General features: G+C 41.2%; 1 protein-coding gene across 2 annotated transcripts; it reads right to left on the bottom strand.

The window, feature by feature from the left end:
* PRRC1 (proline rich coiled-coil 1) lies at window positions 1-26,726 on the bottom strand. 2 transcript variants are annotated; one of them, XM_030969109.1, is made up of 9 exons: window positions 26,627-26,726; window positions 20,243-20,362; window positions 16,903-17,292; window positions 15,546-15,703; window positions 9,862-9,964; window positions 6,663-6,826; window positions 5,171-5,274; window positions 2,896-2,998; window positions 1-1,532 (listed from the first exon to the last, which is right to left on the bottom strand). In XM_030969109.1, exons 2-9 carry the CDS (start codon window positions 20,340-20,342, stop codon window positions 1,323-1,325), a joined length of 1,332 nt encoding a protein of 443 aa, XP_030824969.1. In that variant the 5' UTR covers window positions 20,343-20,362; window positions 26,627-26,726; the 3' UTR covers window positions 1-1,322. The 2 variants fall into 2 exon arrangements, with proteins under 2 accessions (XP_030824969.1, XP_030824970.1); XM_030969110.1 differs by lacking the exon at window positions 26,627-26,726 and adding an exon at window positions 26,365-26,523.

Genomic DNA, 26,726 nt, shown 5'->3' with positions numbered 1-26,726 from the left:
TGCAATTCTCTAGGGAAAACATTTATTCAACTGCTTTACAGAGGAAGCCAATTAAGGCCAAATATATTACTTGGAAATAGACAGGCTTTCACTGGGTACAAATATGAGCTGGCTTAACAGTATACTGTATACAAAATGTTCTTTGAAAGCATCTAAGAAAGGTAAAGGCTGAGCAATACAAGCTGAAAAATTGCTTATTTAAGGCAAACAAAAAGTATTTGTTTATTCTTTGTTTCTTAAAAAAGTATTACCAAAATATTTCTTCACAATTACATCCATATTTCTAAGTAAAGATTTAAGATTGTGTGAGCATGGATGGAAGATATTTATAGCCACAAAAAAACCCCTCAGACACCACTCAAAACTTACATGAGAAACAGTGAACTCATGACATCATGAAAGCTTTTAGACTTAAAAGTGTTTAGAAACCCCAGAATAGCAAAGCAAGTGATACACACATGACCGTTTTCCATATCAAATTACTGACAACTGTAAATACATAGCAAAAATTACATAATTACATATAACAGATGACATCTGGAAGCACTGGAGTAAATCATGTTATTGAAACTGCTGAGATGATTTCATGTGGGGAGTGCAGTACCTGATCTAAAACCCACTGAAGCAACTTGAAATTTTGTCTGTGGTTCTTCAGCTGGCCATGAATTCAATTACTGTTACATAAAAAGCAGAAGGATGCAGCATAGAAAATGAAAATTCAGAATTATTTAGCAACGACTTCAACTAACAAGGGCATGGATTTGTGCTCTTCTTCAGCAGCTCACTCTTAGGTGCTGTAGAGACTACCTGGCATCACTCCTGAGAACTACATACAGACTCCAACCCAAGGAGGTGATAAGTATCCCCTAAACACATGCCCCAAAACCCACATGTAATACAGAAGGTAGTCTCTCTGGATTGAAATCCATATATAACATATATGTTATGCTGTCAACATGTTTATATTACTAATATAATAGAAACAGCTAAACAAATATCCCCTTTTGAAGAATAATAACTAACCGTCTCAGCAAATGGCTGGTAAGGTGTCACACCACAGCACATCTAAGTTAAAAAACTGCAATGCTGCCTGTAGCAGTCATAAATACATGTTTGTTTTATGAATCATACTGGAAATCACACATTAGCTAAAAACTGCAATTGCTCACTTCCACTCCTGGAAATCACCATCACTTCTCAACAAGCAGAGACGGTTTAGAGTTAAAATCACAAATCTGGCGTTGCTGAGGACGGGAACACAGGGCTTCCACTTCGACCCTAGAATCAAACCCAGCGTTCCTGGCCTGAGGGTGTCCCTGCTGTCACACGGTCCTGGGTGGCAGCTGCTGTTTGTACATCCCTGCCAGGGCCTTGGCTGCGCTGTAGATCATCTGCCGGCGCGACATGCCCGTGAACATGGCGTGCCAGTCCGTCCTGCTCGCGTTCAGCACGCTCTTCTCCAGCACCTCGCCCACTGTCACCAGCAGCCCTGACCACCTCAGGCTGTAGTCCTGAGGGGTGAGGCTCTTGGCCTGCATGTGAAAGTTTGAGAAGTGGTTACTGAAACAGTCTGGAATTAGTAGATTTGCATCTGTTGTCGGATTTAAGCGACTTTGGCAAGAATCATTCTTGTATCAACAGACCTATGTGGAAAATTAAAGGGTGTGAGAAGCAAATTTGTCATGGGCATATTTTATGAAAAAATCCTTTTGGTAGGATTTTTCTCCTGAGAAGCTGAGAGGCCTCACAAACAAAATGTAAACAATAATTATCTGCTGCTGTGGAATGCAACAGGTGGATCTGTGATTGGTCTCATGTGGTTGCTTTTAATTAATGGCCAATCACAGTCCAGCTGTCTCAGACTCTCTGGTCAGTCACAAGATTTTATTACTCATTCCATTCCTTTCTATTCCTTTCAAACACTCTGATGAAATCCTTTTTTCTATTCTTTTAGTATAGGTTTAATGTATCATTTTCTTTTAATACAATACATATTATAAAATAATAAATCAGCCTTCTGAAGCATGGAGTCAACATTCCTGTCTCTTCCCTCGTCCTGGGACCCCTGTGAACACCACCACACAAATTTCAGCTATTCTGAAATTGGTGCCACTGAAAAAAGCCCCAAAGTTACTGTTTGCTCTCCCAAAACAACATCTGAGGATCAAACCCCAAACAGTTCTGGTTATAAATTCTTCATGGAAACATTTATTTTAAAATTATTTTCAGGCCAGAGTTAACTGAAGTATGACTCATAGCTGCTGTCAGGCAACATGCAGTGACTGGAGTAATTCCCAGTCAGTGCCCAAACAAAAATAAACCACCTCCAAATAAACTTCTTTTGGTGGTATTTCAGAACTGCACACTACTGCAGTTCATCCCATTATTTCCACTCAAATGAACCATGGTATTTCCAATATTTAAATATTCTGATTTCAGAATTGTACATCCTTGCCAAAATAGCACATTTGAAATCAGTCTTGTCTTTTAGCTGGGACTCTGTGTATTCACAGGGGACTTAAGTCCAAGTATTGATCTCAAAAATGGGAATCTTGTTTTTAGGAATGAGTTTTCAGAGAGTACAGCATGCTGCCTGCTTGGTTAGTATTTCTTCTTAAACAGAAGAATAAAACTTGTGATAGATATTGCAAATATCCAAAGTGACAGATATTGCAGAATGAGACTCTTGACTAAGAAAAGCTTTACTATAAATGTCTAAAGATTAATTCATTAACATGATGCAAAAATATCCTCAATCCATAAATGAAAACATTTAAGTGTAATAACTTCCAGTAAGAACTAACATCATAACTAAAATTAAAACTTCAGCCTTATGTCTCAGCTGTTAACTGGTAAGAAAACTGAAAAATGGAAAAATTGAAAATATGTTCTCACCTGCTGAACATATTGCAAAGGCACTGGTGTTGCTTGGGTGAATGCTTCCAGGTGAATTCCATGGATTGGATCCTCAATAATCAGACATCCAATGTCAAACCACCTGCAGTGATGTGCAAATTGTTTTATTTCTGAGTCCTTAGGATCACTCTGGTGAAAACCAACATGCTAGAAGTTGAATTATGAACATTTTACAAGCTCTATTACAATTGCAGTAATAATTTAAAAATGAAACTCATCAAACTGTTGTGGTATTTTGCTAAGTGAAATTTGCATATGTCACTTTTCATCCATCCATCCATCCATCCATCCATCCATCCATCCATCCATCCAACCATCCATCCATCCATCCATCCCTCATAATAGTGCACGTATATGCATGTAAAATGCATAAAATACACAGAAATATAAATTACATGAAACTTACAAATCAAAGAAAAAATGAGAGCTGGCAGACATAATCCCTTGGCCACAGATACTCTGCTACAGTTTTCATTCAATCTTTCAAAGAACATTTCTCATTAAAATAACCTTCCCTAACAATTTTAAAGAAAATTGTCTATTTATCATTCATGTTCTACATTCAGAAGATTTTTTGGGAAGTCTAATGCTATAGCAATAATTTAAATCATTTATTCAGGGAAACATTTCTGCCTGTCTGGGCCACATAAACCTCATGGTAAGCGTTTAGTGGAGCCAGACAGGAAGAAGCAGTTCCATCATCTTTGTAGCAGGGAATAGAGCACTGGAATGCTTTGACTGGCAACTATTAAAGACTGCTGAGAAAGCCTCATGGTTAAATATAACTTGCTTCCAATTAATAATTAAGTTGCTGATATTTTCTTGTCTTCTAATGCTTGCATTTTTATCCATGTGATGGGCTTTTATTTATTTTTTTGACAGGTACTCTCCTTTTGCTCTATTCTTTCATTTAGTATTTTTAGTGCAATATGATTGAGGAATTTTCTAAAGTAAATAGGAGTAGGGAGAAGTTTTAATTTTTGTTTAGCGTTTATTTCCATCTAGTCTGATTTAGATGTTTTATTGTCTTCTCAAAGAGGATTAACTATGACATACATTATTAGTAGTGTGGGTAATTTCTTGAAACTCCTCTCTTTTGGACATGTACAAGCATGGTCAACACTAGAAGAAAACTATTTAAGTTTGCATTAAGAAAACAGCATTGTCCCCAATGTTTTGGCATTCAATTATAAAGCTGCTTCAAGAACTACCAGTCAAACTATGTTACAAAATCAAGTTTCAATGCATTTTGAAGCAGCATTTTTGTGTCTGTGCAGTGCAAGTTACATGCAATAATATATTCTCAGTGAAAGGAAAACATAAAATACATTATTTGATAAAATCATATTGTTCTAAATGCCAGAATATCTCCCAATATCTGTTCTGACACAATTTCAGAGAGAGAAGGGAGGATGCACACCCCAATGCACAAACTATTAGCCAAATTCCAAATTTTACCACTCCTTATTTTTTTCAGCTCATTTCACTGTGTTTTTACATTGTCAATCTACAAAACCTGACAAGGATTTCTTTATATTAAGGTCTCAAGAAGCCTGGACAAAAAGCTGAACGCCATCACCAAAACCAAGCCTGCCAAAATACTTCAGACAAATCTTCTCATTCTTTCTCCTTCTCCTTTCCCTTCTTTTTCTCCTTCTCCTTCTTTGTCCTTCTCCTTCTCCTTCTTTGTCCTTCTCCTTCTCCTTCTTTGTCCTTCTCCTTCTCCTTCTTTGTCCTTCTCCTTCTCCTTCTTTGTCCTTCTCCTTCTCCTTCTTTGTCCTTCTCATTCTCCTTCCTTGTCCTTCTCATTCTCCTTCTTTGTCCTTCTCATTCTCCTTCTTTGTCCTTCTCATTCTCCTTCTTTGTCCTTCTCATTCTCCTTCTTTCTCCTTCTTCTCTTTCTCCTCATTCTCCTTCTCAGTCTCCTTCTCCTTCTTCTCTTTCTCCTTCCCATTCTCTTTCTCCTTCCCATTCTCTTTCTCCTTCTTCTTTCTCCTTCTCAGTCTCATTCTCCTTCTCCTTCTCAGTCTCATTCTCCTTCTCCTTCTAATTCTCTTTCTCCTTCTCCTTATTCTCCTTCTTATTCTCCTTTTCTTCTTTCTTCTCCTTACTCTCCTTCTCCTTCTTTCGCCCTCCTCTGTCTTCCTCCTTCTTCTTTCTCCTTCTCCCTCTCCCTCTCAAACTGCCACCAGCTCCTTACAAGGAATATTCCCAACGTGTCCCCACCCTCCTGGAATAAATGCAAGGCTCTCACTTGTCCGGAAGCAGCTCCTCGATGAAGTTTTCCACTGACACAGCAGGCTGCTTCTCGTGGATGACTCCTGTCCGGCGCAGGCTGTCTATCCTCTCCTGGGCTCCCTGAGTGGCAACACAAGCTGTTAGGCAAAACTCTGAACCACAGCTTAGTGCTGTGCTTGCAGACCAATCCCAAAAGAACCCCAGAACAAAGTTTTCAAAATGACTCAATAGGAAAAAAACCCAACAACCCAAACTAGTGAAAGGCCAGGAATCTCAAACAGTAACAAAACCTATGATAAAGCTAATTAAATTTTTTTTTAGGTTTTTTTACATTCCAAGAAAAATACCCAGGGTAGCATGCAAAGAATTCCTAACCTTTGATGGTTTTAACTCTCACTTAAAGCATCAGTGTATATTTGTGTTACTTTGACATTTCTACCACTTAAAACTTCTTGGATTTAGAGTGTTTAAGAGCTTTGGACCAACTTTGTAAGGGCAAGGGAAAGAATCCATTTGTTGTGTTACATATCCAACTAACACACAGGAATTATTCCCCTGAAAACCGTTATCACTCTAAAGTTGTAACAGAAATATACAATACACTGCAGGAGATAAACAAATAAAGGAACATGCACATTATTCTGCTTTATCTCAATTGCATCAGATAATACACTGCTATGAGGACAGGCTTTAGTCTGCAAACACTGCCACAATAGTTAGGGGGAAAGCCTTCCTTTTTCATGAATTTTTGCTTATATTTAGTAAATAGAGTATGAAACAGCTGTTTTCAGGATTTTCCCTTATTGGCCAGAACTGGTGAAACAACCTTTGCTAAGCCCTCCTCTAGAGTGGCACAGCAGTTTGCAAGGCTGCACAGGGAATTCTTATTTTTCAAAGAGAACACAGATCTGTTCAGAAAGATCAAATGCTGATCAGATTGTCTTTGATCTACAGAATCAGTGGGGAGAAAAATCAGTCTTGGAGACTTTTAATTTATAACATTTCCAACATGATGTGCTGGTAACAGACTATTCAAAAAATACCTAATATACTTGGAAGCCACAGTAATAGCACGATGTATGCAAGATATGATGGCAATCAATGACAGTACAAAGAAATTGACATAAATGGCATCATACACTGACATAGGTACTCTTCACTTTCTGCAAATGTGTTTGCAAGAAACCTTGAAAGTATTTCAGAGAGAGAGCTTTGGATCAAATGATCCAAATTGAGGAAAAAAAGACAAAAAACTGCCAAACCCCTTAATCCACAAAATAACAAAACCAATGAACCAACAGAAAAACCCCTCAAACCTGAACAAAACAAAAAACTAAACAAAACAAAACAAAAAAACCCCAAACAAAAACACCCCAACAAACAAAACCAAAACACAAAGAATATCCCCAAAGAAAATTTTTACCCATCCCAGAAACTGACCTTCACTTTACAGAAAATGAGATGATTTTGTGTGAGTTTTTATTTGGCGCTACTATATATCAACTTGCCTTTAAGCCTGCAGCATAGCCCACAGGCTGTGGTGCAATGTTGGACTGTGCAGCCTCTCCAGTCACAACAGCCATCCCAAAGACTTCTTGAAAAGCATCCCGAATTGCTGCAACTTTCACCTCTTTATTGGAAGTGACCACTATGTCCAGCTCTCCGCCAGTTCCTGCAAAATAATTTTGTAAAGTGATCTGTAAAAAATACATCCACGCATGGAATGTTCCTCCTTCCCACGGCAGCATAGTTCAAACACAGTTCTACACCTTCTCCAGCTGCTTTTTTTCTTTCTCATGCACTGGACAATAATTCTTCCATGAAGAAGTAGTTATTTAAGTTAGGAACTGAAATTCAGATGAATAACTAAGGGATACAAGGGTGAAAGACAGGCAGCAGGAACTGACCTATTTTCAGGTTCAGCGCCCAAAAAAAAAAATCATACCACTCATTCAAGGTGACAATTCACAGAGCTTTAGAAAAACAACTCAAAGACATCCTTTTCCAAGGATGTTCTGGTGTCCTGTGAAGCATCAAGGAATATTGCAAACTCTCATGAATGGGTTCAAGAACACTGATGCAGGTCATAAAATCCAGTGAACAGCTGCCAAATTACACAAGATTTAAAAGAAAAGCTCCCATTACTTTTTAGCTGTCCTTGGAATGTGAACTTCAGTGTCATTTTATTGCTCTTTTTACATTTTAAATGCCTATGGAACCAAAAAGCTTGTACAGAGTTCTAAACATTTCCTGTAGGGTTGTATCTCCATAAAGAAGCATGAGCTTTCACAAAACTTTTTCAGAATGAAACAAAACACAGTTAAAAGAAATCTAAAATTAAAGAGAAGAGTCACACCTCACATCTGTCTGTCACAGCTGGATCACTTTTATTGTGCAGAAACACATCACAAAACTCATCCCTGCTGTGAGAAGCCTTCTCAAGAACAGATAAATCTTTCCTCAAAAGTGTAATATGACATCAGAGAGAGCTGCCTAAGTAAACTGCATCAACCACACGAGCTTACAGAGTTTGCAGTGTTTATCCTGATTCAAGAAAAGTTCCTCCACTGATAAGGGTAAACCCAAAGCTTAAATTTTAATGAAAAAAACAATTAACTTTTTGGGTCATATTTCTCAGCAGACCTCAGTTACAGGAATCATCTTATTTTTATGAATAATCACCAGATAGGCTAGAACCTTGTAATAAAACCTACTATTTGTGGAGCTTAAGGTAATTTTTTATCATTTTATTTATCAATTGCTTTGCTGAATGCAATTAGGTGTACAGATCACTGAACTTTGAGCAATTGTTTTAAATGCTGTGCAACTACTGGGCTAAAAGTAATTGAGAGAATCTTTTTTCATTGATTCCTTCTTGATATAAATCAATTTAACATAATTAAACAAGTGCTTAACATTGACTGCAGGCTTTTACTGAAGTTAGCCTTGCCTGACTGCTCAGGAACAGAAATACTGTTCAACAGCTTTTAATGAAGTTAAAAACTAATCCATAACATACCTAGCAAATTACTACCTAGCAGTTTTAAGAATGGCAATGTGCCTCACATCTAGTTGCAGAACACAGAATATGTTCTTTTGTATTATGGATCATCAAATATCAAAGCCATCTATTTTTTCATCAGAGATACTACAGAGCTGAAATGAAAGATATTGCATGGGCTAAAAGAAAACATTTGTGACAAAATCTAGTAAAATGGAAACCTAAAATGTAAGAACTAGATGCACCCTGGTAAATTCAGGGGCAGAACTCTTATATCAAGTTAAGCTCTGACACCTGAATGTGAAATTTCATTGTACCTTGTGCATTATAAACTGAAATTACAGTTCCATATTTAATTTAAGATTCCCTGCTGTCTTTTGTTGTAAAAGTACTGTTGTTTATGCTTATGAGGTGACCCATTTCCTGTCTAGATAGAAATTGTCTGTTCCAGGAGTGCAGCTTAGATAACATTTTCACCCTCTGCCAATGAAAACAGTTCAGCTCTTTTCAAGAAAGAGATTACAGAAATACTGTTTGTTCAGATGAGGGGGAAAAAAACTATTTCAACCACCTCATCCAGAAACTTTGGTTATTTCAGGTTTTGGCAGTGAGGAACATGAAATACCTTTGGCATTGCAGTAATGGACAGAGAGCAGAGAGAAGTGGGGCTATTGTTGAGGACATGGTTTTTGTAGAATACATTTCTACAAGGAAGTACAGGCTAATTTTACAAACCTCTGCCCCATTTTCACAACCTGAACCTACAAAACAATGAAGTACATAAATGGCCAAGATGTATACAGACACTCCCTCTTCCAACAGGACTTTAGAGAGCTTTGAGGTAACCACTGACTTAGTTTACTCAACCTAAATCCTACAAACCAAGCATTTTATTAGTATGACTTCCTCCTCCAGATAAAGTTGTTCTGTCAATAAACCCTGGGTCAAACTATCCAGGATACCAACAGATCCTGTTTCTAAAAAGGGACAGTGATGACTGCAATAGAAACCTTAAATACACTTTGTCAAATTGTGCATAAATCAACATTTACCGTAGCTTTGCCCTGCATCCTGCTACTCTTCTCAAATACCTTTAGAAGGCATTGCTGGCTGGCCTCACTGGTTTTATTCCCACTCTCTCCTCACTAGACAGCTGTTGGGAAATTTTCCCATAAATGCAAGACAATTAACTACTACTCAATAATTAAGTCATCTTCCCCTGTCCTTTGCACTAGTACAAAAGTGCAGCAGTAGTTAGCTGCGTCGCCTAAAAGGTTCAGCTGAAAAAAAAAATCTCAGGAAAACAAAATAATAAAGAAATAATTGTAATGGTTTCTTCTCAGTCTTAGCTGTTTCCTGACCAGCTTTTTTCATAGGCAGAACAAGGTCAGTACTGGCACACCTAGGAGGGAGAGCTGCTTATCAGACTCCTAGAAGAAAAAAAGCCATTCCAAAAAAAACCAAAACCAAACCACCACCCTGGACAACTGGTGCCTTTTGCTTGCTTATTTTACTCAGGTCAGCTACAGTGTCCTCCAATAAAATAAAAAATGGTGAGTAACACAAAGCTTTTCTTTCTTGTTTTCCTGTTAATTTTCAAGCTGTAACTGAAATGCTTTTACACTTCAAGTGTACGAATAATGGCTATTGCAGAAGCTTCTCCAGGATTTATGGGCAATATTTGATGTTTTATCATAAACACTCACTGATATATGGAACCATGCCAGGATCCAGCGTTGTGATCATGGTCTCCACTGAATGCTTGGTTTTATCGAGAACAGACTTCACCATGGGATTCTCAGCTACACCCTAAATGTAAGCAAATACATTTCCATATTATTTTCCTGGGTTGGTTTATTTTTTTCCTCCTCAAGAAATTCAAAATGTTACAATTAAAAAAACAACTAAATATTAAGCTGCTCTGTAACATCTGCTGTGCATTACTCAGCACTAACACTGCAGGATAGGACTATCAGTTCATGGCTTTTCTGTTACTACCTCAAGTTTAAATATTACCTTCCTCATTAATGCAGAAACAGCCCTTGCAGTTTCCAGGCAGGTAGCATCCTGGCTGCCTAACTAACAAGAAGTCATTATACAGATGGTTCCTGAACACTGAGACTGCTTCTACCTGTAGAAGATGCCTTTATGTGTTCATCCGCCTAGCACAAACAGGGTGAAATAATCCATATTTTTATACCAATCCCAAACATTAGGTTATTGCAACAATTATGTGGAAATCAGTCTTGGAACTACAATGGGACTGCTCAGGCATCTTTGAATGACTGAAGAAACTGGAATAGTCCCACTTGATTCCAAACCATTGATCTGTCAATTTTAAGATTGTCATAGTTTTCATATTACTGAGCTTGAAGGAAATCTGAAAGGAAGGTGTATGATTTCTTAACAACACCAGAGGAAAAAGAGTGTATCAAATTACTTCAACAACAGAAATAAAGGTAAGTGTGGTAACTACTGCATGAGCTCCTCAATTCAGGATGCATTTCTGTAAAAATTACCACCACATGTCCCAGATTCTAGCTCACCTTTAAAAAGCACATACTCTGATGTGAGCTTACATACATCATGGACTTGATGGTTTCAGTATAACTAATGATTCTCATTCTTTCACTCAAGAAATTCTCAAAAAGTGGTTACTGAACAAACAGAGCTCATGGAATGCTTGATACTTCAACCAAAATCTTTTTACTGGAATCAGTAATACAGACTTGCTCCACAAACAGAAACAGGACACCTTCTGGATCCTAGTGGCAGCATTAAAATGTGGATGAGATTGGCTTTTCAATTAATTTGCAATTGAAAGCTCTGGTGCTCTAAGAAAGGCTGAAGAATCATGTTACAAGTAAAATGTTCTCTTCTAGCACACTGCCACCTACTGCAACTATTAGGAGGAATGTAAGGACTGAAAGGAAAACATTGTTACTTAAAGAAAGAAGGAAAATGTGTTTTTATGATCGTGAGAAGACATTTCTCCCTGAAAATGGCAGCATGACCACTCTGCTCTCAGTGTACTGATGGGAGAATTAATCTTCCTCGTTAAGGCTGTGTCACTGGAGACACAAAGGGTTCAGTCTGCCATGTCACACACAACTTCTTCTGCCAGGTTTTCATGCTTAAAAGGGATTGAAAACCAAAATTCTTCAAGTGCATTGGGACAATAATCTCCTTTATTCTTCCTTCATATTCAGTGTGAGATGGGACAGTATGTGGTGCTGCTCTTGAAGACAGCTCAGTGTTGATGTGCAGCCCTCAGACCTTCCTTCCACAATCTTCATGATGCCACTTAAATGTAGCCTCCCTTACAGCTCCTGAAAGGTTACAGGCTAATGAAATTCTACTAGCTGATGTTGCTGCTTTTTTCCTCTGTCTGATTAGATGGCATCACAAGGAGTATCTGTTCTGCACTGTACATTCCATGCCTTCCAGCAGACTAATCTTACAAAATACCTTAGATGCTTCTCTGTGATTGAAAAAATATGTAGCTTGTCTGTCCTTGAAAAAAGACAAAATATAACTTGATTGTTACAGAACAAGCATGATTCGCATCCCACAGGAATCAAACTCAGTTAATTAGGAAGTTATAAATGGGATATGCAAAGCATTCAAGTAAGGTAAAACAGACATCTTTTTCTGCATACAGTCTTTGTGAAGTAAAAAATACCTTTCAGATCTTTAAGGTTCTAGAATTTTGTCTGGTTTAAGAACATACCATATGGAACAGGCTTTATCACAAGTTTGATTGCATATCACAGCAATCAAAACTAACCTAGAACACCTGCATTTGTACAGTCCCCTCTCTTCTATACAGAGAAAAGGTAAAAGCATAGTTTCAGCAAACAGCACTGTTAAAAACAGCCACCTTGCACATGAGGCTGGGTGTCGCCGGTTGGCCACAAGGTTTTCGGGGTGAAGGAAGAGACGAGATGGGCTCCATGATCAGAAGGCTTGATTTATTAAGTTATGATATATACATCTATTATAACTATACTAAAAAGAAAAAGAAAAGGAGAGTTTCCAGAAGCTGCTAGCTACCTAAGAATAGAAAGTAAAGAATGATAACAAACCTTGCTCTCTCGGACTGTGTCCGAGAGAGCTCAGTTCCGGATTGGCCATTACCTCCAAACACGCAATCTGGGCCAATCCAGAACTGACCTGCTGCATTCCACAGAAGCAGATAACCTATTGTTTATGTCTGGTTGCTGAACTTCTCAGCTTCAGCAGGAAAATCCTAAGAGAGGATTTTTCATAAAAGAAATGTCTGTGACATCTGACTCTTTTTTATTTAATTAAATTAAAAAGAAAAATGTTTGTAATTTTCTCTGCTGAGTCATGCAGAGAAAAGAACAAACACCTGACAGGTTATCTGTTGCCAATCAAACTCAATCAAGTGCTTCTGTGGGATGAACAGGGAATTTCTTCCCCTATAAAACATAAAATTCTATGATATCACTAAAACAACCTTACAATATAAGAAAATGCAAAAACAATGCAAACACAAAGTCCAAGTCCCAACAGCTGAGTTTCAGGAAAAAGTCCATGGACTGAAGATGTTCTTCTTTGCCATATCTGAAAGTCTCTTTTGGTCCTGAAACAGACTTGCTGCAGAGAATCCATCAATAGTTAAACAGTTCCAAACAATTTTTTAAAAAGTTTCTAAAATGTCTTTGACACAGCCCTTATTGAACAACTTGGGCTGAAGCTAGGTTTTGGCCCTTCAATGCTTTTGAGCTGCTGCTGCAGGTATTTCAACCCTTTTTAATAATTTTTTTTTTTTTTTTTAAAAACAGCAAGCAGCAGAGGGGCCTGAGAGAGACCCTGGGGGGGCCAGGCCCCTCAGGCAAGCTCTGCATTAACACAGGCCAGCACCCTGCTGCCAGTTTGGCAGAAGGGGTGACCAAAGGCCTCCATTCCCTAAAACCACTGACACATGCCAGCAGTGAGGGAATAGAAGCACCCCGAGAAATTCCATCTCGCGTTTGGGAACATTTGTTCCCCAAAGCAAACGAGCCATGATGGCTTTCCGTTGTCCCTCCTGCTTCTGCCATGCAGATGCAGAGGGTGTTGTTCTCCTCTGCCCCCTCGCATCACCCCCATCCTCTCCGGACTGGGGACCGGAGGCAGAACTTTCGAGATCCACCCCCAGCTCGCCACTGGGCGCAGTGAGGGGCGCGCAGGATCCGCGCCCCAAGGGGAAAAAACGACCAAACACCCCCTTTGGGCTGCAGACCAAAGGCAGACCCTTTGGGACCACCCCCCCGCCACTGGGGCGCATGAGGGGCGGCAGAGATGACAATTTCCAAGGAAGGACCCCCAAACCCCCAAAAACGCTAATTTTGAAGGCAGGGATCTTGGCTACACCAGCATTCAGCTGACGAGCAACACCTGCTCCACGGAAAGGGAGGCTGAAGCCCTCTTCCCTTGTCCCAGCTCCCCCGGCAGGAACGGCCCTGGGACAGCCCGAAAAACTCGGGGTGGAAGCCACGCTGGGTGCAGGGGACGGGGCCTCCGAAGGTGCCAGAACCTCTGGCGTGGGCAGCTCTGAAGCCGGTCCCGCGGGCTCATCGCCGCACTCGGCATCATCCTGGACTGGAACCGACTCGGCGGCAGACGGTTGGGCTGCTGGGGGGTCTGGTTCAGCCGCAGAAGGTGGTGGGGCCGGCCCGGAAGGGGCCGGAGGGGGCGGCGGGTCGCTCTTCTCAGGTGGAACCTCCGACCTCGGTGCTGCGGGCAAAAGCGGAGCCGCTGGAGGCTCTGGGGGCGGCGGGAGCTCGTGCCCCGCCGGGACGGAAGCAGCCGCCCGCGTCTCCGTCGTCACCAAGCGACGCGGGCTACGGGGCGAGCCATGGCCGGTGCCGCGGCTGGTGCTGCGCCGCCCCGGGGGCCCGCGGGGGGCGCGGCTGTGGCGGCCCTGCTCGCCTCGGCAGGCGTGGCCCTCGTGGACGGTGCCGCCCGCACCTCTGGGCAGGGCGGAGCCCACGGAACCGGCCGGAGCGGGGCCGGCAGCGCTGGCTGCCCCCGCTGAGAGCGGCGGGGGGAGGGAGAAGGTGGCCCCATCTGCACATGCACCGAGGACGGAGGAAAAAAACCTGCAGCTCCAGGCGAAACTTCGCCCCCCCCGCTGGGACGGGGGGGCTGGGAAGCAGCCGTTTGTCCCCCTCCGAAGGGTCGTCCCCCGTGAGTCGGGGGAACGGCGCCCGCCCCGCTCGCGCGATCCAGGAAAGGCAGCTGCTTTTCGTTTCAAAACCGGGAACAAAGCCATGAAGACGGGATAAACGCGAGGAACACGGGAAGTCCGACCCCAAACAGCTTGGCAGACAAATTGCATGCATTCCCATACATACGAATCCAATGCATATAGAACATTAGTAAAGAATCCAAAGAACTTTGCCCATCGAAAAAAGTCATATAAATCTTTTGTCAACAGGAGAATTCCATCCTCCTTACCCCATTTTTGCCAGAGGGAAATTTGTCTCTCCTCTGACGGAGAGATATGGACCTCTGTTTCAGTGGGAAAATTCGTCCACTTTTCCAGCCACCACCATTGCAGGGCAGCATCTTCAGGAAGGGAAAACCCAATAGTACCTTCTGAGAGAATCCAGCACTCTCTAGCCAGCTCCTGTTCGAGGCTGAAAGGCTCTCTGGGCATCTTCCTGGAGGCTTCAAAAGGTCCTTTTTGTGGTCAGCCTTGCTGTGAACTCTGTCCAAATCTGGATCTTCGGTTCTTCAGCTCCTGGCTAAATCCACTTCTGTGGTCACCTGTGAGATGACCATCAATGCCACATATTCGGGGTTTACCCAAATGCAGCAATGCTCCCTCTGGGGTCTCACCAAGTGATAAATGTCCTCAGAAACACGAGGTCACCAATTGTCGCCCGGTTGGCCACAAGGTTTTCGGGGTGAAGGAAGAGACGAGATGGGCTCCATGATCAGAAAGCTTGATTTATTAAGTTATGATATATACATCTATTATAACTATACTAAAAAGAAAAAGAAAAGGAGAGTTTCCAGAAGCTGCTAGCTACCTAAGAATAGAAAGTAAAGAATGAATAACAAACCTTGCTCTCTCGGACTGTGTCCGAGAGAGCTCAGTTCCGGATTGGCCATTACCTCCAAACACTCAATCTGGGCCAATCCAGAACTGACCTGCTGCATTCCACAGAAGCAGATAACCTATTGTTTATGTCTGGTTGCTGAACTTCTCAGCTTCAGCAGGAAAATCCTAAGAGAGGATTTTTCATAAAAGAAATGTCTGTGACAGCTGGGGAAAAAAAATTACTTATAGTAGCATGCACTTGAAGAGTGCAACATGTCTTCCTGTAGTCAGTACAAGTTGGTAATTCCTCATGAAGGTAACAGACAAATCCCCTACCTTTATAAACCCCCAGATTCCACCAGCAGGTGCTCCACTTTGGGCAGTAGATACCCTGGGATCTTCATGCTCCTCAGGAAAAGTGATTGCAGAACCAGCCCCAGGAGACAAAGATGAAGAGAAAGTTGCCTGTTGAGTAATGGGATCTGCCAAAACACCTGTAAGAGAGAAATATAAAACACAAGGGTTTGATTTGTTATATTGAAGCAACGTGCAATTGTTTAACAGGAAAAACAGCAGGAAGAATAAAACAATTCCAGGCAAATTCACCTCACTTCTTAGAGGCACAAGAACAATTCTGCTTGTTAAAGGCTAGCAGATCTAATGAATGCAATTATATCTGCTAAGAAAATTGAGACTGCTTGCACATTATGTATGAAGTTAAACAATTATTCTTTCTCTTATCACACTAATTTAAAAGCCATTCTTTTTATTGTATTCAAATTTTCATAATAAACTCTCAGTAAAGAGAGGTACAAGTGTTAGTCTCTGAACAAAGGCACAGGAATGTTTTCATACAATAGGAAAAGTAAATTTTCTAACACCAAGTGCTGGAAACCAATAGTAGTAGAAAAAGGATGAAAGCTTTACATATTTTGAAGGAAAACAAAAGAAACTAAAACAGTAGAAAAACAAAGTCAGATAATTTGCTCTATTACTCAAGGTTTTCCAACACTAGCCTTAACTGAGAGTTATTTTTATTTCGTTTTTATACAACTGATAGCTCTTTTTAAACATCCTCCTAATACAGATTACTTAAAAGAGATATCACCAGTAATAATAAAAGCTTGGCCCAACTGCAGCTGCGAAGTTTCCACTCCACAAGCTGAAAATGACATCAGTTCAGCAACCACAGCAACCGCCTGCATGGAAGGTATGTATTATTATGTATTTTTAGCTATCCCAATGCAATTTCGTGGCTGGAAACAAAAAAAAAACCCAAAAAAACCAAAACAAAAAAAAAAAAAAAAAAAAAAGAAGTGTCATGTGACAGACAGCTTGTCAAGAGACAGATTTTCAGAACAAAACCCTGAAAATTATGAGTTTATTGTCATTCTGGGGAAACATAATGGTTGAAGGTGGCTCTCTGAGCTGAAGGAAAGCTGGGCTTTGGTGTGCAAGGTAACAAAAATAAAAGTTCTCAAACAAAAGATTTGCCTGTGAACCTGAATGCCACCAAAACTTAACACAGACTCTGTCCTGGGCCACGAGTGTATTTTAAAGGCGATTATACCTTCTTCTGAGTATAGCTAATTAATTAAGAGTATTATCCCTTCTAAGAACAACTAATTAGTTAAGTTTACCCAAAAGAATAATAAGCCACCAAGGAGATCCTCAGCAGTAAACAGAGAGTTACCTGTGACTGGAGGTGCAGAGAATGAAGGCATCAGTGGGCTCTGAGGCGCTCGACCAGCGTGACCTCTGGTGATATCATAGGTGGAAGACATGGAAAACCCTGAAATGGGGGGACCAGTGGGAGGTGCAGGAAGGCCAGGGCCAGCAGCAGAGCTCAGAGGAGGAGGAGGAGCAGAGAACTGGGACACGGGGGTGCTGAAAGCTGCAGGGGCAGCAGGAGGTGGGACGGGGCTCTGGGGTGGTGCAATTGCAGAAACAGTGGCAGAAGGCACAAGTGGAAGAGAGGCTGAGGTCATCATGGGAGGAGGAACTGGGGACACTCCAGCTGGCAAGGGCGGTGAGTAGGCAGGAGAAGATGGCATGCTTGGTGTGGCAAGGAGGCTGGAAAAAGCTACAAAAATAAGGGGGGGAAAAAAAAGAGAGAAAAAAATAATTTTAGAAGCCTTGATCTCAGAGATTCAGTTATATAATTGTTCAGTCATTTCACAAATACTTTTTTAACCAGTCAGGGTTTTTTTTTTCATTTGAAGTGAACTTGAAACTTCTGCTTGGGTTTTCACACAGCACCAATGGCACTTAATCCTTGGTGACAGCATCTTGTAGGACACATCTCTTCCTGCATGACCCTACTTGTCATTAGCTTAAAGAGACAAGTCAGCATTTGGCTACTGAATTTACAGCATCCGAAACCTGCCTCAGAAATTTCAAGCTAGCTCTGTTATTCCTGAGTGACTGCTGCATCAACTGAGGATGCAGGAAGTGCTCATCTTCAGGAATAAAACACACACTCCTAATATTTGGGAGAGTGGGAGCTGTTTTAGAGGTGTGGCACTGGAAAATGGACTGAACCTCAGGCAGCTCTCTCTTCTCTGGCACTCATCTCCCTGATCCCTCTGCTTTCCCTGCTTCAGCTGATCCTTGGATAAGCCAATTTTCCTGTCTATAACCAAATTAAGCCAGGAAATTAAGTCAGAAAAACAGAAATTGCCTTTTATTGATAGCAGTAACATGCTAAACCAGCTGAAGCATCTCACTGGCCTCAGCCTAAACACCACAGTCAAATCATATGCAAATCACACTAATGCCATGGTCTTGAAACTTGGTCACACACACCCATCAGTAAAAAAACTGATCATCCATTCCCTCATGTAAAATCTATTTATATACTGTTTACATGTACCACTGTACCACTATGTCATGTATACTACAAAACATACATAACAAAAATTCAAAAATTATGAGGTAAACAAAAATGAAAAAAAATTCTTAGGAGTACAAAACATTTTCTGTTTACACTGGCAATTGTTTTGATACTATACTATCAATATAATAATATAGTTAATTAATAATGGTTATGATATTATATAATACAATCATTGATAGTAACTTTTTAGGGTGAGCAGTGCAACGGAAGAAACCTCAGTAATTTTTACATCTTGTTTTAACACCTCATGGTGTGGGAATTTAAAGGTCTGGTTCTACATTCAGACTATTCTGATGCTTGGGTTTAAGGGCTGAAAAAAACACCTCACAGAGATCCACATGGAGGAATTGCCTTGTTGGTTCTGTACCATGCTATTCATTTCCCACTTCCACCCATAAACCATGCATTTCCTTGGAATTTAGCTGGCAAATTCTCATCTTCCCCCCTTGCAAGATGAACATGCTGCATTTTTGTATTTTAATTTTATTTTTAATTTTATAAATTTTAAAAAATTTTAAATTTTTGTTTTGTTTTGAGCATGTTCAAATCCCACAGAAACAGTATGGAAGATGTTCACACAGGTCAGGAAATCCTCTTTGCAGGTTGATGTCTACAGATCTGACAGTTTTTATGCAACACTTGCATCGGTTTTGGCAGCAGGAATGAATAATGATGGAAGTTATTTCAAAATATTAGTTTTGGAAACGGCTTCTCAAAAACATGACTTTTTTACAAAAGTATTTCCTGCATCACTCCTTGTTGAAATGTCACCTTTACCTGGATGGGACAAATTACAAGTGCATATTTTTTTGAAAATATCACCTAGGTAGTGCACTGCTGAAAGCCTCTTGTCATCACAGAAAACACCAGCAAATCTGAGACTTTTTGTTAAAAAAAGTTCATGCCCACATTAATTTCAACAACTCTTTTAACAGACCTTGCCACTGGTGGCCAGCAAACCTCTGCCACATGAAAAAATTAAATCTTTCATGGTAACTCCCTATGTAAGTAGAAAATACTGCCAAAAACATACTATTTAAAGATTATTTTTATAAAATTAACTTTATTGATGACATCCTGAAGCACACTTCATGCACTTCTGGCTCTGATTTCTTTGCTTGTGTATGAATGCGACAGTGAGTACATGACACGTGTGGTAACATCTCTGGCAAGCCTACTCCAGAAACCATTTTCATCCTAGCAACAGCAACTGCTCCATCATAGGTTACATTTCCACAGTTTTCATTTTAAAAAAATTGCTTTTATTATACAACTCATTTAATGTTGCGGGCTGAGATCTTGTTAGTATATTCCTCCTTTAGCATCTGACAAAACATACTGCACAAGTCTGATTTAACAATGCCACATCTGCCAAAAAATTCAGTATCTAGTATTCAAACGTGGTGTTCAGAATCTTGTAAAAAATCAGAAAAATCACTCTGATTATCCCTCAAAAGTGAGGCCTTACAGCACCTTCCAGTACCTAAAGGGGCTGCAAGAGAGCTGGAGGGATTTTTTACAAAGAGGTGGAGTGACAGGACAGGGGGAATGGCTTTAAACTGGATGAGGGCAGATTTAGGGCAGGTATTAGGAAGAATTGTTCCCTGGCAGGGTGGGCAGGCCCACCTGCTGCCCCTGCATCCCTGGCAGTGCCCAAGGTTGGATAGAGCTTGGAGCAGCCTGGGACAGTGGAAGGTGTCCCTGCCATGGCACAGGTGGAACAAAATAGTCTTCGAGTCCTTTTCCACCCAAACCATTCTGGGATTCTATCAGTATTAAAACACAAGTGATTATTCAGGTTTACCACTATCCCCTAGAGGACTGCAAGTCTGTTTTAACTCCCTTTTATACTGCTCATCCAACTCTGACCTGTAGTGGAAAGTATTATTTCCCTAGCCTTGCATCCTTAAAAAATACAAGTGCATCCACATCACTTCCTATAACAGTTTCAAGAATTTAAAAAAAAAAAAGCTAAAAATATTCTGTGCGGTATCAGACGCATTACAGATAAGGAGCCCACTTCCATGATTAAGAAACAATTTGAACCCTTCCAATTAGCCTGGAGAAGAGAACTGCAATTATGCTGATTGCAGCTGGTTTTGTAGTGCTTCAAAAGACTGAGTAAAGGTTTCTGTACCTAAAGTGACAGGCGTAGCAGCAGCAGCAGCAGCCTCCCCTGCTGTGCTCGGAGGGGGCGTGCCAGGCGGAGTCGTCTCTATCCCACTCTCTTCCATCATCTTCCTTCAGCTACAAAAAGCTGCGAGGGAAAAAAAAAAATATATATATAAAGTATCTTGAGAAATAAGAAAAGAAGATTTTAAATTCGAATACAAAGGCCACAACACAGTTATTTACATTCCTGAACAGAGCAGGTAATTCAAATACGAACTCTAGGAAAAAAAAAAAAACAAAACCACAGACTTGTCTCAAGTACAAAATTATACAGTTTGTCCCCCTTCTCCTGTATCTTCCCTTTATTTTTAGCACTGTGATAATACCTCAAACTCCCAGACTCTTTCTAAAAGCCTTACTGTGCCTGCCCAGCTACTGCTTCTAAAATATACTGGTGGTACTTGGAAGAATAATAATTCAGAAGTAATGACACATCACAAACCCCATACCCCATTGCAAGAAAAACTTAACTACAGGGAACAATTCTGCTGCATTGTTGAGCTGTAATAATGCAAACCACACCCTGTTACTTCCAGCATGATGATTAAAATTATACTGACACCAAGTTTTCCAGTATAGCCAACTCCTGTAAAATCCATAAACCACACTTCTCTGGTGATGTTAACAGAAGTGGAAGTAATTGAAGGCTTTGGTTTTTTATTTTGAAGGCCATAAGAATTTTTTGACATATTTGAATAAACCTTTAAGATGTACAACTTCTAAAAAAATTAAGAGTATTAATGTAAAAGGTCTTAGAAAAATGGAAAAAATAAGATTTTCATTGTTGCGGTGCGTTGCTTTTTGCTGATTCTTTGTTGGATTAAAGCGATGTTTTCCTGCAGAGAGTGCCTGCTGCCTCCTTTCTTCCCGTCGGCCTTCGTTGGCTGGCTGGATTTCCCTCATTCGAGGGTTAAGGCGGTGAAGCTCTCCCACCTTAGCCATGGGGAGGCACTGTCCTAGGTGAAGGTTTCGGGAGCCAGCTGCTCAGCCTGCAAGCCTTTGCCCCTGAGGACTGCTGGAAGTGCTGTTTTCAACCGGGCTTTCCAGAGCAACCCCAGCATTTCTTGAACATGAGGAGATTTCCCATGCTTCAGCGCAGCAGCAGCTTACAAAAAGTCCTGCTTCTTCACAAGTCTGGTAAACTACCTGTACCACTCCCTGAGGCAGCAGTCCTTAGGGAACTTTTACTGAAATGAAAGTCTTGTATAAAGTAATTATATATACAAAATACATACAGGCTCAAGACATTTTCCACCATATCCATTACACCAGTGGCTACTGAAGACTGCCAGCTTATTCCCTTTCAGAATTCGCAGAGGAAAAGGCTTAGATAATATGTTGAATAAAAATACATATATATAAAAAAGAGCTCCACTTACAAAAACACAGGGGCTTTCCTCTGTTTAAAAAACAAAAATAAAAATTCCTCATTCTGTCATCGTTGTTTCAAAGCTATATACAACTCTTAGTTTAATCCGAAGGAAAAATTACTATTATTACCAAACTGAAAAATCCAGAGAGCAGGACATCAATGTCAGTCTTGGCAAGTGCACTAGGAGTTTCCAAAACAAACGAGAGCATCAAAATCACACAGTAGAAGCCACAGACCCTCTGTAAAATTGGTATGATCTGCATTAAGTGATTCAGGATTAAATGCTTCAGACCAGCCACGGAAAGCAAGTCAACGTGGCTGATGTGCAGCACTCTTCAACAAATTCTTATGACAGATGGATTTTGGGTTCTGAGCATCTCTAATTCACTTAAAGGCTTCTCTTCAGGTGGGATGAAGGGGTCAGTAACTTCCTGGTGGGGAACAGACTGTCCTTGCAAAGTACATCTCATCATCCCATAAAAAAGAAATGCAAACTCTTCCATTAAACTTCACTAAGGGCAGGAACTTGACATTTATGATTTTTGTCTTTTAATCAGTCTACAGGAGTTTACATTCCTCTGCACAGAGGTATTTCTTAAATTATTCTTCCAGTTATACACTGCAAAGATGAAGAATTTTCCACTGTGCAATTAAAGTAATCACTGACCAAAACCTAGAAACATTTTTTGAAGCTCTTCCAATATGCTGCTTGATTTCACCCAATTCCATGATTAAAAGCTGCTGAGAGGTGCTTACTACTTAAAATAAATTCTGTGGTCATGCAGAATGCCTGGTAAAGTTCCACAGAGCAACTTTCCAAAAACTCTGTGCAAGTATTTTTCAAATTTTCAGAAATCTATTACAGAGGTGGTGCTTGGGGGGTAGAAGAACTCCCCAAAAAGCCACCTGACATCTGGAAAATCAGGAATTAGTAGAAATACAAATAACTCTGTAGCTGTTCTTTGCTATTAACTTCGCAAGAGGAAAGATTAAGGACAGAAACAGTAATTCCAAATGTGCAAAAAATCATGTCAGCTGCTGAAATATGATAAAAATCCCATATGGAACTGACTTAAATGATGTCTTGACTAATATGGAGCCTGCACGAACAGCAGCTTTATGTACACTGATTTTTCAACATGATCCACTTGTGGTTTCCAGGTACTGCATTAAGAAGAAAGTGAATAATTTAAAGAAAAAAATTAAGGGTAAAGATCAGGCACAGGAACAGGCAAAAGGAAAGCAGAAAGCACAATGGGTAACTTAAAGCTAATAGCTCACAGTGTTGAAATAACCGAGCACCACAGATTATTAAAATGATCCTACAGGGTATTTATGAACATAACTTTTGGCATACCCAAACCCAGCAGTGTGAGAGGAATGGGGGGAAGGAGAAAACCATGAAAAAAAGGACTCAATCAAAAATTCCAGAGAGGGTTCCCAACTTCCCTCAGGGGAGATGCAGGGAAAAAGTTTCCCAGCAGGATGAGCCTACCATTCCTTAAGGACTGTCTTTTCAGTGACTTGAGAAAAAACCCAAAATCTGTAATAATAACTCTTCATAATCCAAGCCAGAAACACACAATTTGCAACAGGGAGCACCTGGAAACTCAGCCTAACTTCTTAAGGAAGTGACTTGTGTGCTTTTTTGCAAACCAGAACATTTTGGTGTACGAAACTGAAGGGGCAAAGGAGAAACCCAGAGACAGGCAAAGTGAAGCACATGGAATTTAAGTGAAAACAGTATCAGTACTGCCATCTGGTGATTTGTGACCAGAAACTGCAAATTCGATAATGCCACGTCTTCCTAGAAGGAAATCCTGGTCTGTTTTTATATGGAAATTATAAAGTAGGGATAAGGTGATGAGAAATACAGGAAAAATGTATTTCCAGTGATCAGTCATCCTTAAAACAAACCCTTTAGGAAGTAGAAGCATGAATTTTGTTTGACCAATTATTTTCTTAAAAAAAAACCCTTTTCAGTACAATGAAAACACTGTAAGGATGATACTAAATGCTCATATTACACAAAGGAAATACAGTACACCCACAAAGTCTGTCTCAAGAACTGATTCTCACCAGCTGAACCTCATCCATTAATCTAAAACAAAATCTCAGCCATTAACCTAATCCTCAAACTAGGTAATTAGTCTGTGTATACTGAACACAAAACCAGACTCAAACTCTTTGACTGAAATTTTTTACAGGGCTTGTGCTAAAAGCAGGAAGTAAATAATTTGATTTAGAGACTAGAATGGCAAGTTATTAATCTTTTCACTTTAGTTTAATAGAAAGTAATTACATTTGTGCTAATATTTTGCAATCATCTTAACGACTTAACCACACTTCAAAAGCATTCTTCAGGTTATTACTCTAAAACACAGACATTCACAGCTAATGGTAAGATTACCTACAAATGGAGATTAGCAAATTTCATGTGGATAAAAACACATCATCTAGAATCAGCTATACTTCAGAGTTTATAATGAGGTGTATTTTCAGTCATCTTTAATTGGTCCCTTCTTCTGTTTCAGTAGGTGTTCCTGCTAATAAAAAAAGCAAAAATCCCAAACAAAAACAAAAAACAACCCTCCCATAAAACCCACAAAAAGAAACCACAATATATTTAAGCACACTAAGAGAGGAAACTGCTCTCCACATAGAGCCTAAAATGAAACATAACCAGTAAGCTGGAACACTAAATTTAAATGTCACTAAACACTTTGACTTTAATCACAATAAGCATAACTTTTGATTAAGTTTTCCACATGCTGCAGGCACTGCTCGTGGCTAAACACACGCTGACAACTGCCCGGAATGAGGTGCAGCTAATGCACCAAGCAAATGACAACACTCTTCAAAAAATGAAACCAAACCAAACCAAACTGGACCCTGAGTACATTTAAAACTTGCGCCTGAAAAGTTTCTCGTGGTTTGGTTTTTTTTTTCCCCCCTCTCACTTTAGAAAGGGAGAGCACTGAGGAGATCACTTTTCTCTGTGCAAAGAAAGCGCACAGAGAGGCCGTCAGTTCAATCACCTCGTGTGAACGGCTTGTTCCAAAGTCTTAAAGAGAGGCAATCGGGAGAGGGGACAAACAACACAAAAAAAAAAACCCCAACAAACCAACCCCCCAGAACTCTCCTATACCTGATTTCTGAGACTTTGGGCTCTTCACTGATGTCATACCTCTGACAATGTACCCCAGTGTGAGGTGATCCTTTGACTTCAAACTGAGGTGGCAGATAACTTTTCATGATCAAGGCCTTTAGAGGAGGAAACTGAAGCTAAGTCAACTTTCCTCCCAGTTCATAATGAAGCTGGTTGCACCAGGTAAACAGTACTGTGCACTTATTATTTTGGGGCTCTGTTTAAGTTGTGCTTCCTCCAAGTTAACATGGGCACTTCAAAGATGTGACATAAGCTAGAAAATCCATAAATGAAATAACTGTGCAATGTGCTAGTTTACATGTTTTGTGGTATAGCTTAATGCAGAATCTGGTGTATTGAACTATCAGTAGATACTGAAAAATATTCACACTGAAAGAGAGTAGGTTTAGATCAGATATTAGGAAGAAATCCTTGACCGTGAGGGTAGTGAGGCTCTGGCACAGGGTGCCCAGAGAAGCTGGGGCTGCCCTGGATCCCTGGAAGTGTCCAAGGCCAGGATGGACAGGGCTTGGAGTAACTTGGTATAGTGCAAAGTGTCCCTGCCCATGGCAGGGGATGGAACAAAGCGATCTTTAAGGCCCCTTCCAACCCAAACCATTCTGTGATTCCATATTCACCACATAAATCATGTTAACCACAACAACAGCATAACCTTTTCACCTTAAAAGAAACCAAAAAAAGCAACACCAAAGCAGCCTTTTCACCAGTGTGCATGAGAACTAACACACACCAGGACAGCTGGAAACACCAGGCATGACAGCAAGGGCTGTTGACCTTCCCTTGTCACTAGTGCTGGCAGAGTCCACAGGCACCATAAACCCAGCAAGCTCCATTTTTCCAAAGGCTGCCTGACCTTATCAGAATCATTAGAATGTCCATTATTTCAAATTTTTCACGCCACTGCCAACCCTCAGGATTTGCAGCAAACAACAACCCCCCGCCCCGCCTCCTCCCTTTGCTATCAAATATTTCAGTGTCACAAAACCCTCTCAAAACCTCACACACCAGTGATGGCTGCAGCAGGAGAACTACATCTTGAACTGCATAACACCGTGAAATAACAGCACCAAAGAAAGAGAGCCAGACCCAGCCCATTCCAACAACACACTCACATCGTTTTTCCAGGGTACGGATATCACAGGGCATGATGCAACAGCTCCAGCACTTTCAGAGCTATTCTCCCGAAAGAAATAATGTGGGGTTTTTTAATGCGGTAATAAAATCAAATAAATCATACAAAGAGCAGATTATGCCTACAGAGACAGCACAATAAACCAGTAGGGTTCCTGAAGCACCATTTCCCTCCGGCATTAACAAAAGTGAGGATGAACCTGCAGGCATTTTACCAGGACCTGCAGTCCCATTCCTCGCTGCGGGGCTGGGATTCGGTGCCCCGAGGCTCCGAACAACCCGGCACCCAGACTCCCCACGCAGGAGGAAACCCGGCCTGAGGCAGGAGCACGACGGCACCGGCAACCCAAGGAATCACCGGGATAAATCACACTGGGAATTCTGTGCAGTGCTGCTCCCCGACCCCTCACCTCACCTCACAGCGAGCCTCGGAGCCCGGCGCTGCTGGCAGCCCTCGGAGCGCAGGAGCCGCCGCAGCCCCGCAAGGACGCGCCGGGTCAGAGCACGAGGAGCGAACCCCGCACCGCCCGCAGCCGCTCCGGGCCCCGGCACCGCCCGGCGCAGCCCTCCGGCCGCTCCTCCCCGCCGCCGGGAGCCACGGGTCACAACGCGGCGCCTCCTCCCGCCGCCAAAAGCCCTCACCGAGACAGATCCCCCGCTCCCGTGTTGTCTCTTACCGGCCTTTCCCGTCCCAGGGATACACGGAAGGAGGCCGCAGCCGGCGCCGCCTCGGACTTCAACTCCCAGCATTCTCCGCGCCGCCGCCGCCGCGCCATG

Source organism: Camarhynchus parvulus, chromosome Z, assembly GCF_901933205.1.
Source record: "Camarhynchus parvulus chromosome Z, STF_HiC, whole genome shotgun sequence".
In the NCBI taxonomy this organism is placed as follows: Eukaryota; Metazoa; Chordata; class Aves; order Passeriformes; family Thraupidae; genus Camarhynchus; species Camarhynchus parvulus.
Note: the sequence above shows the minus strand (reverse complement) of the source record. Positions and strands in the feature narration are given on the sequence as shown.

What these genes read in the sequence shown, in the direction of transcription:
- PRRC1 (XM_030969109.1), bottom strand. Translation starts at nt 20,342, where the DNA reads ATGATGGAAGAGAGTGGGATAGAGACGACTCCGCCTGGCACGCCCCCT. An exon ending in CTCTGCACCTCCAGTCACAG is followed by an intron (nt 15,704 to 16,902) that starts GTAACTCTCTGT and finishes TCTCTCTTACAG; the next exon opens with GTGTTTTGGCAGATCCCATT. An exon ending in GAGGAGCTGCTTCCGGACAA is followed by an intron (nt 2,999 to 5,170) that starts GTGAGAGCCTTG and finishes ACATCACTGCAG; the next exon opens with GTGGTTTGACATTGGATGTC.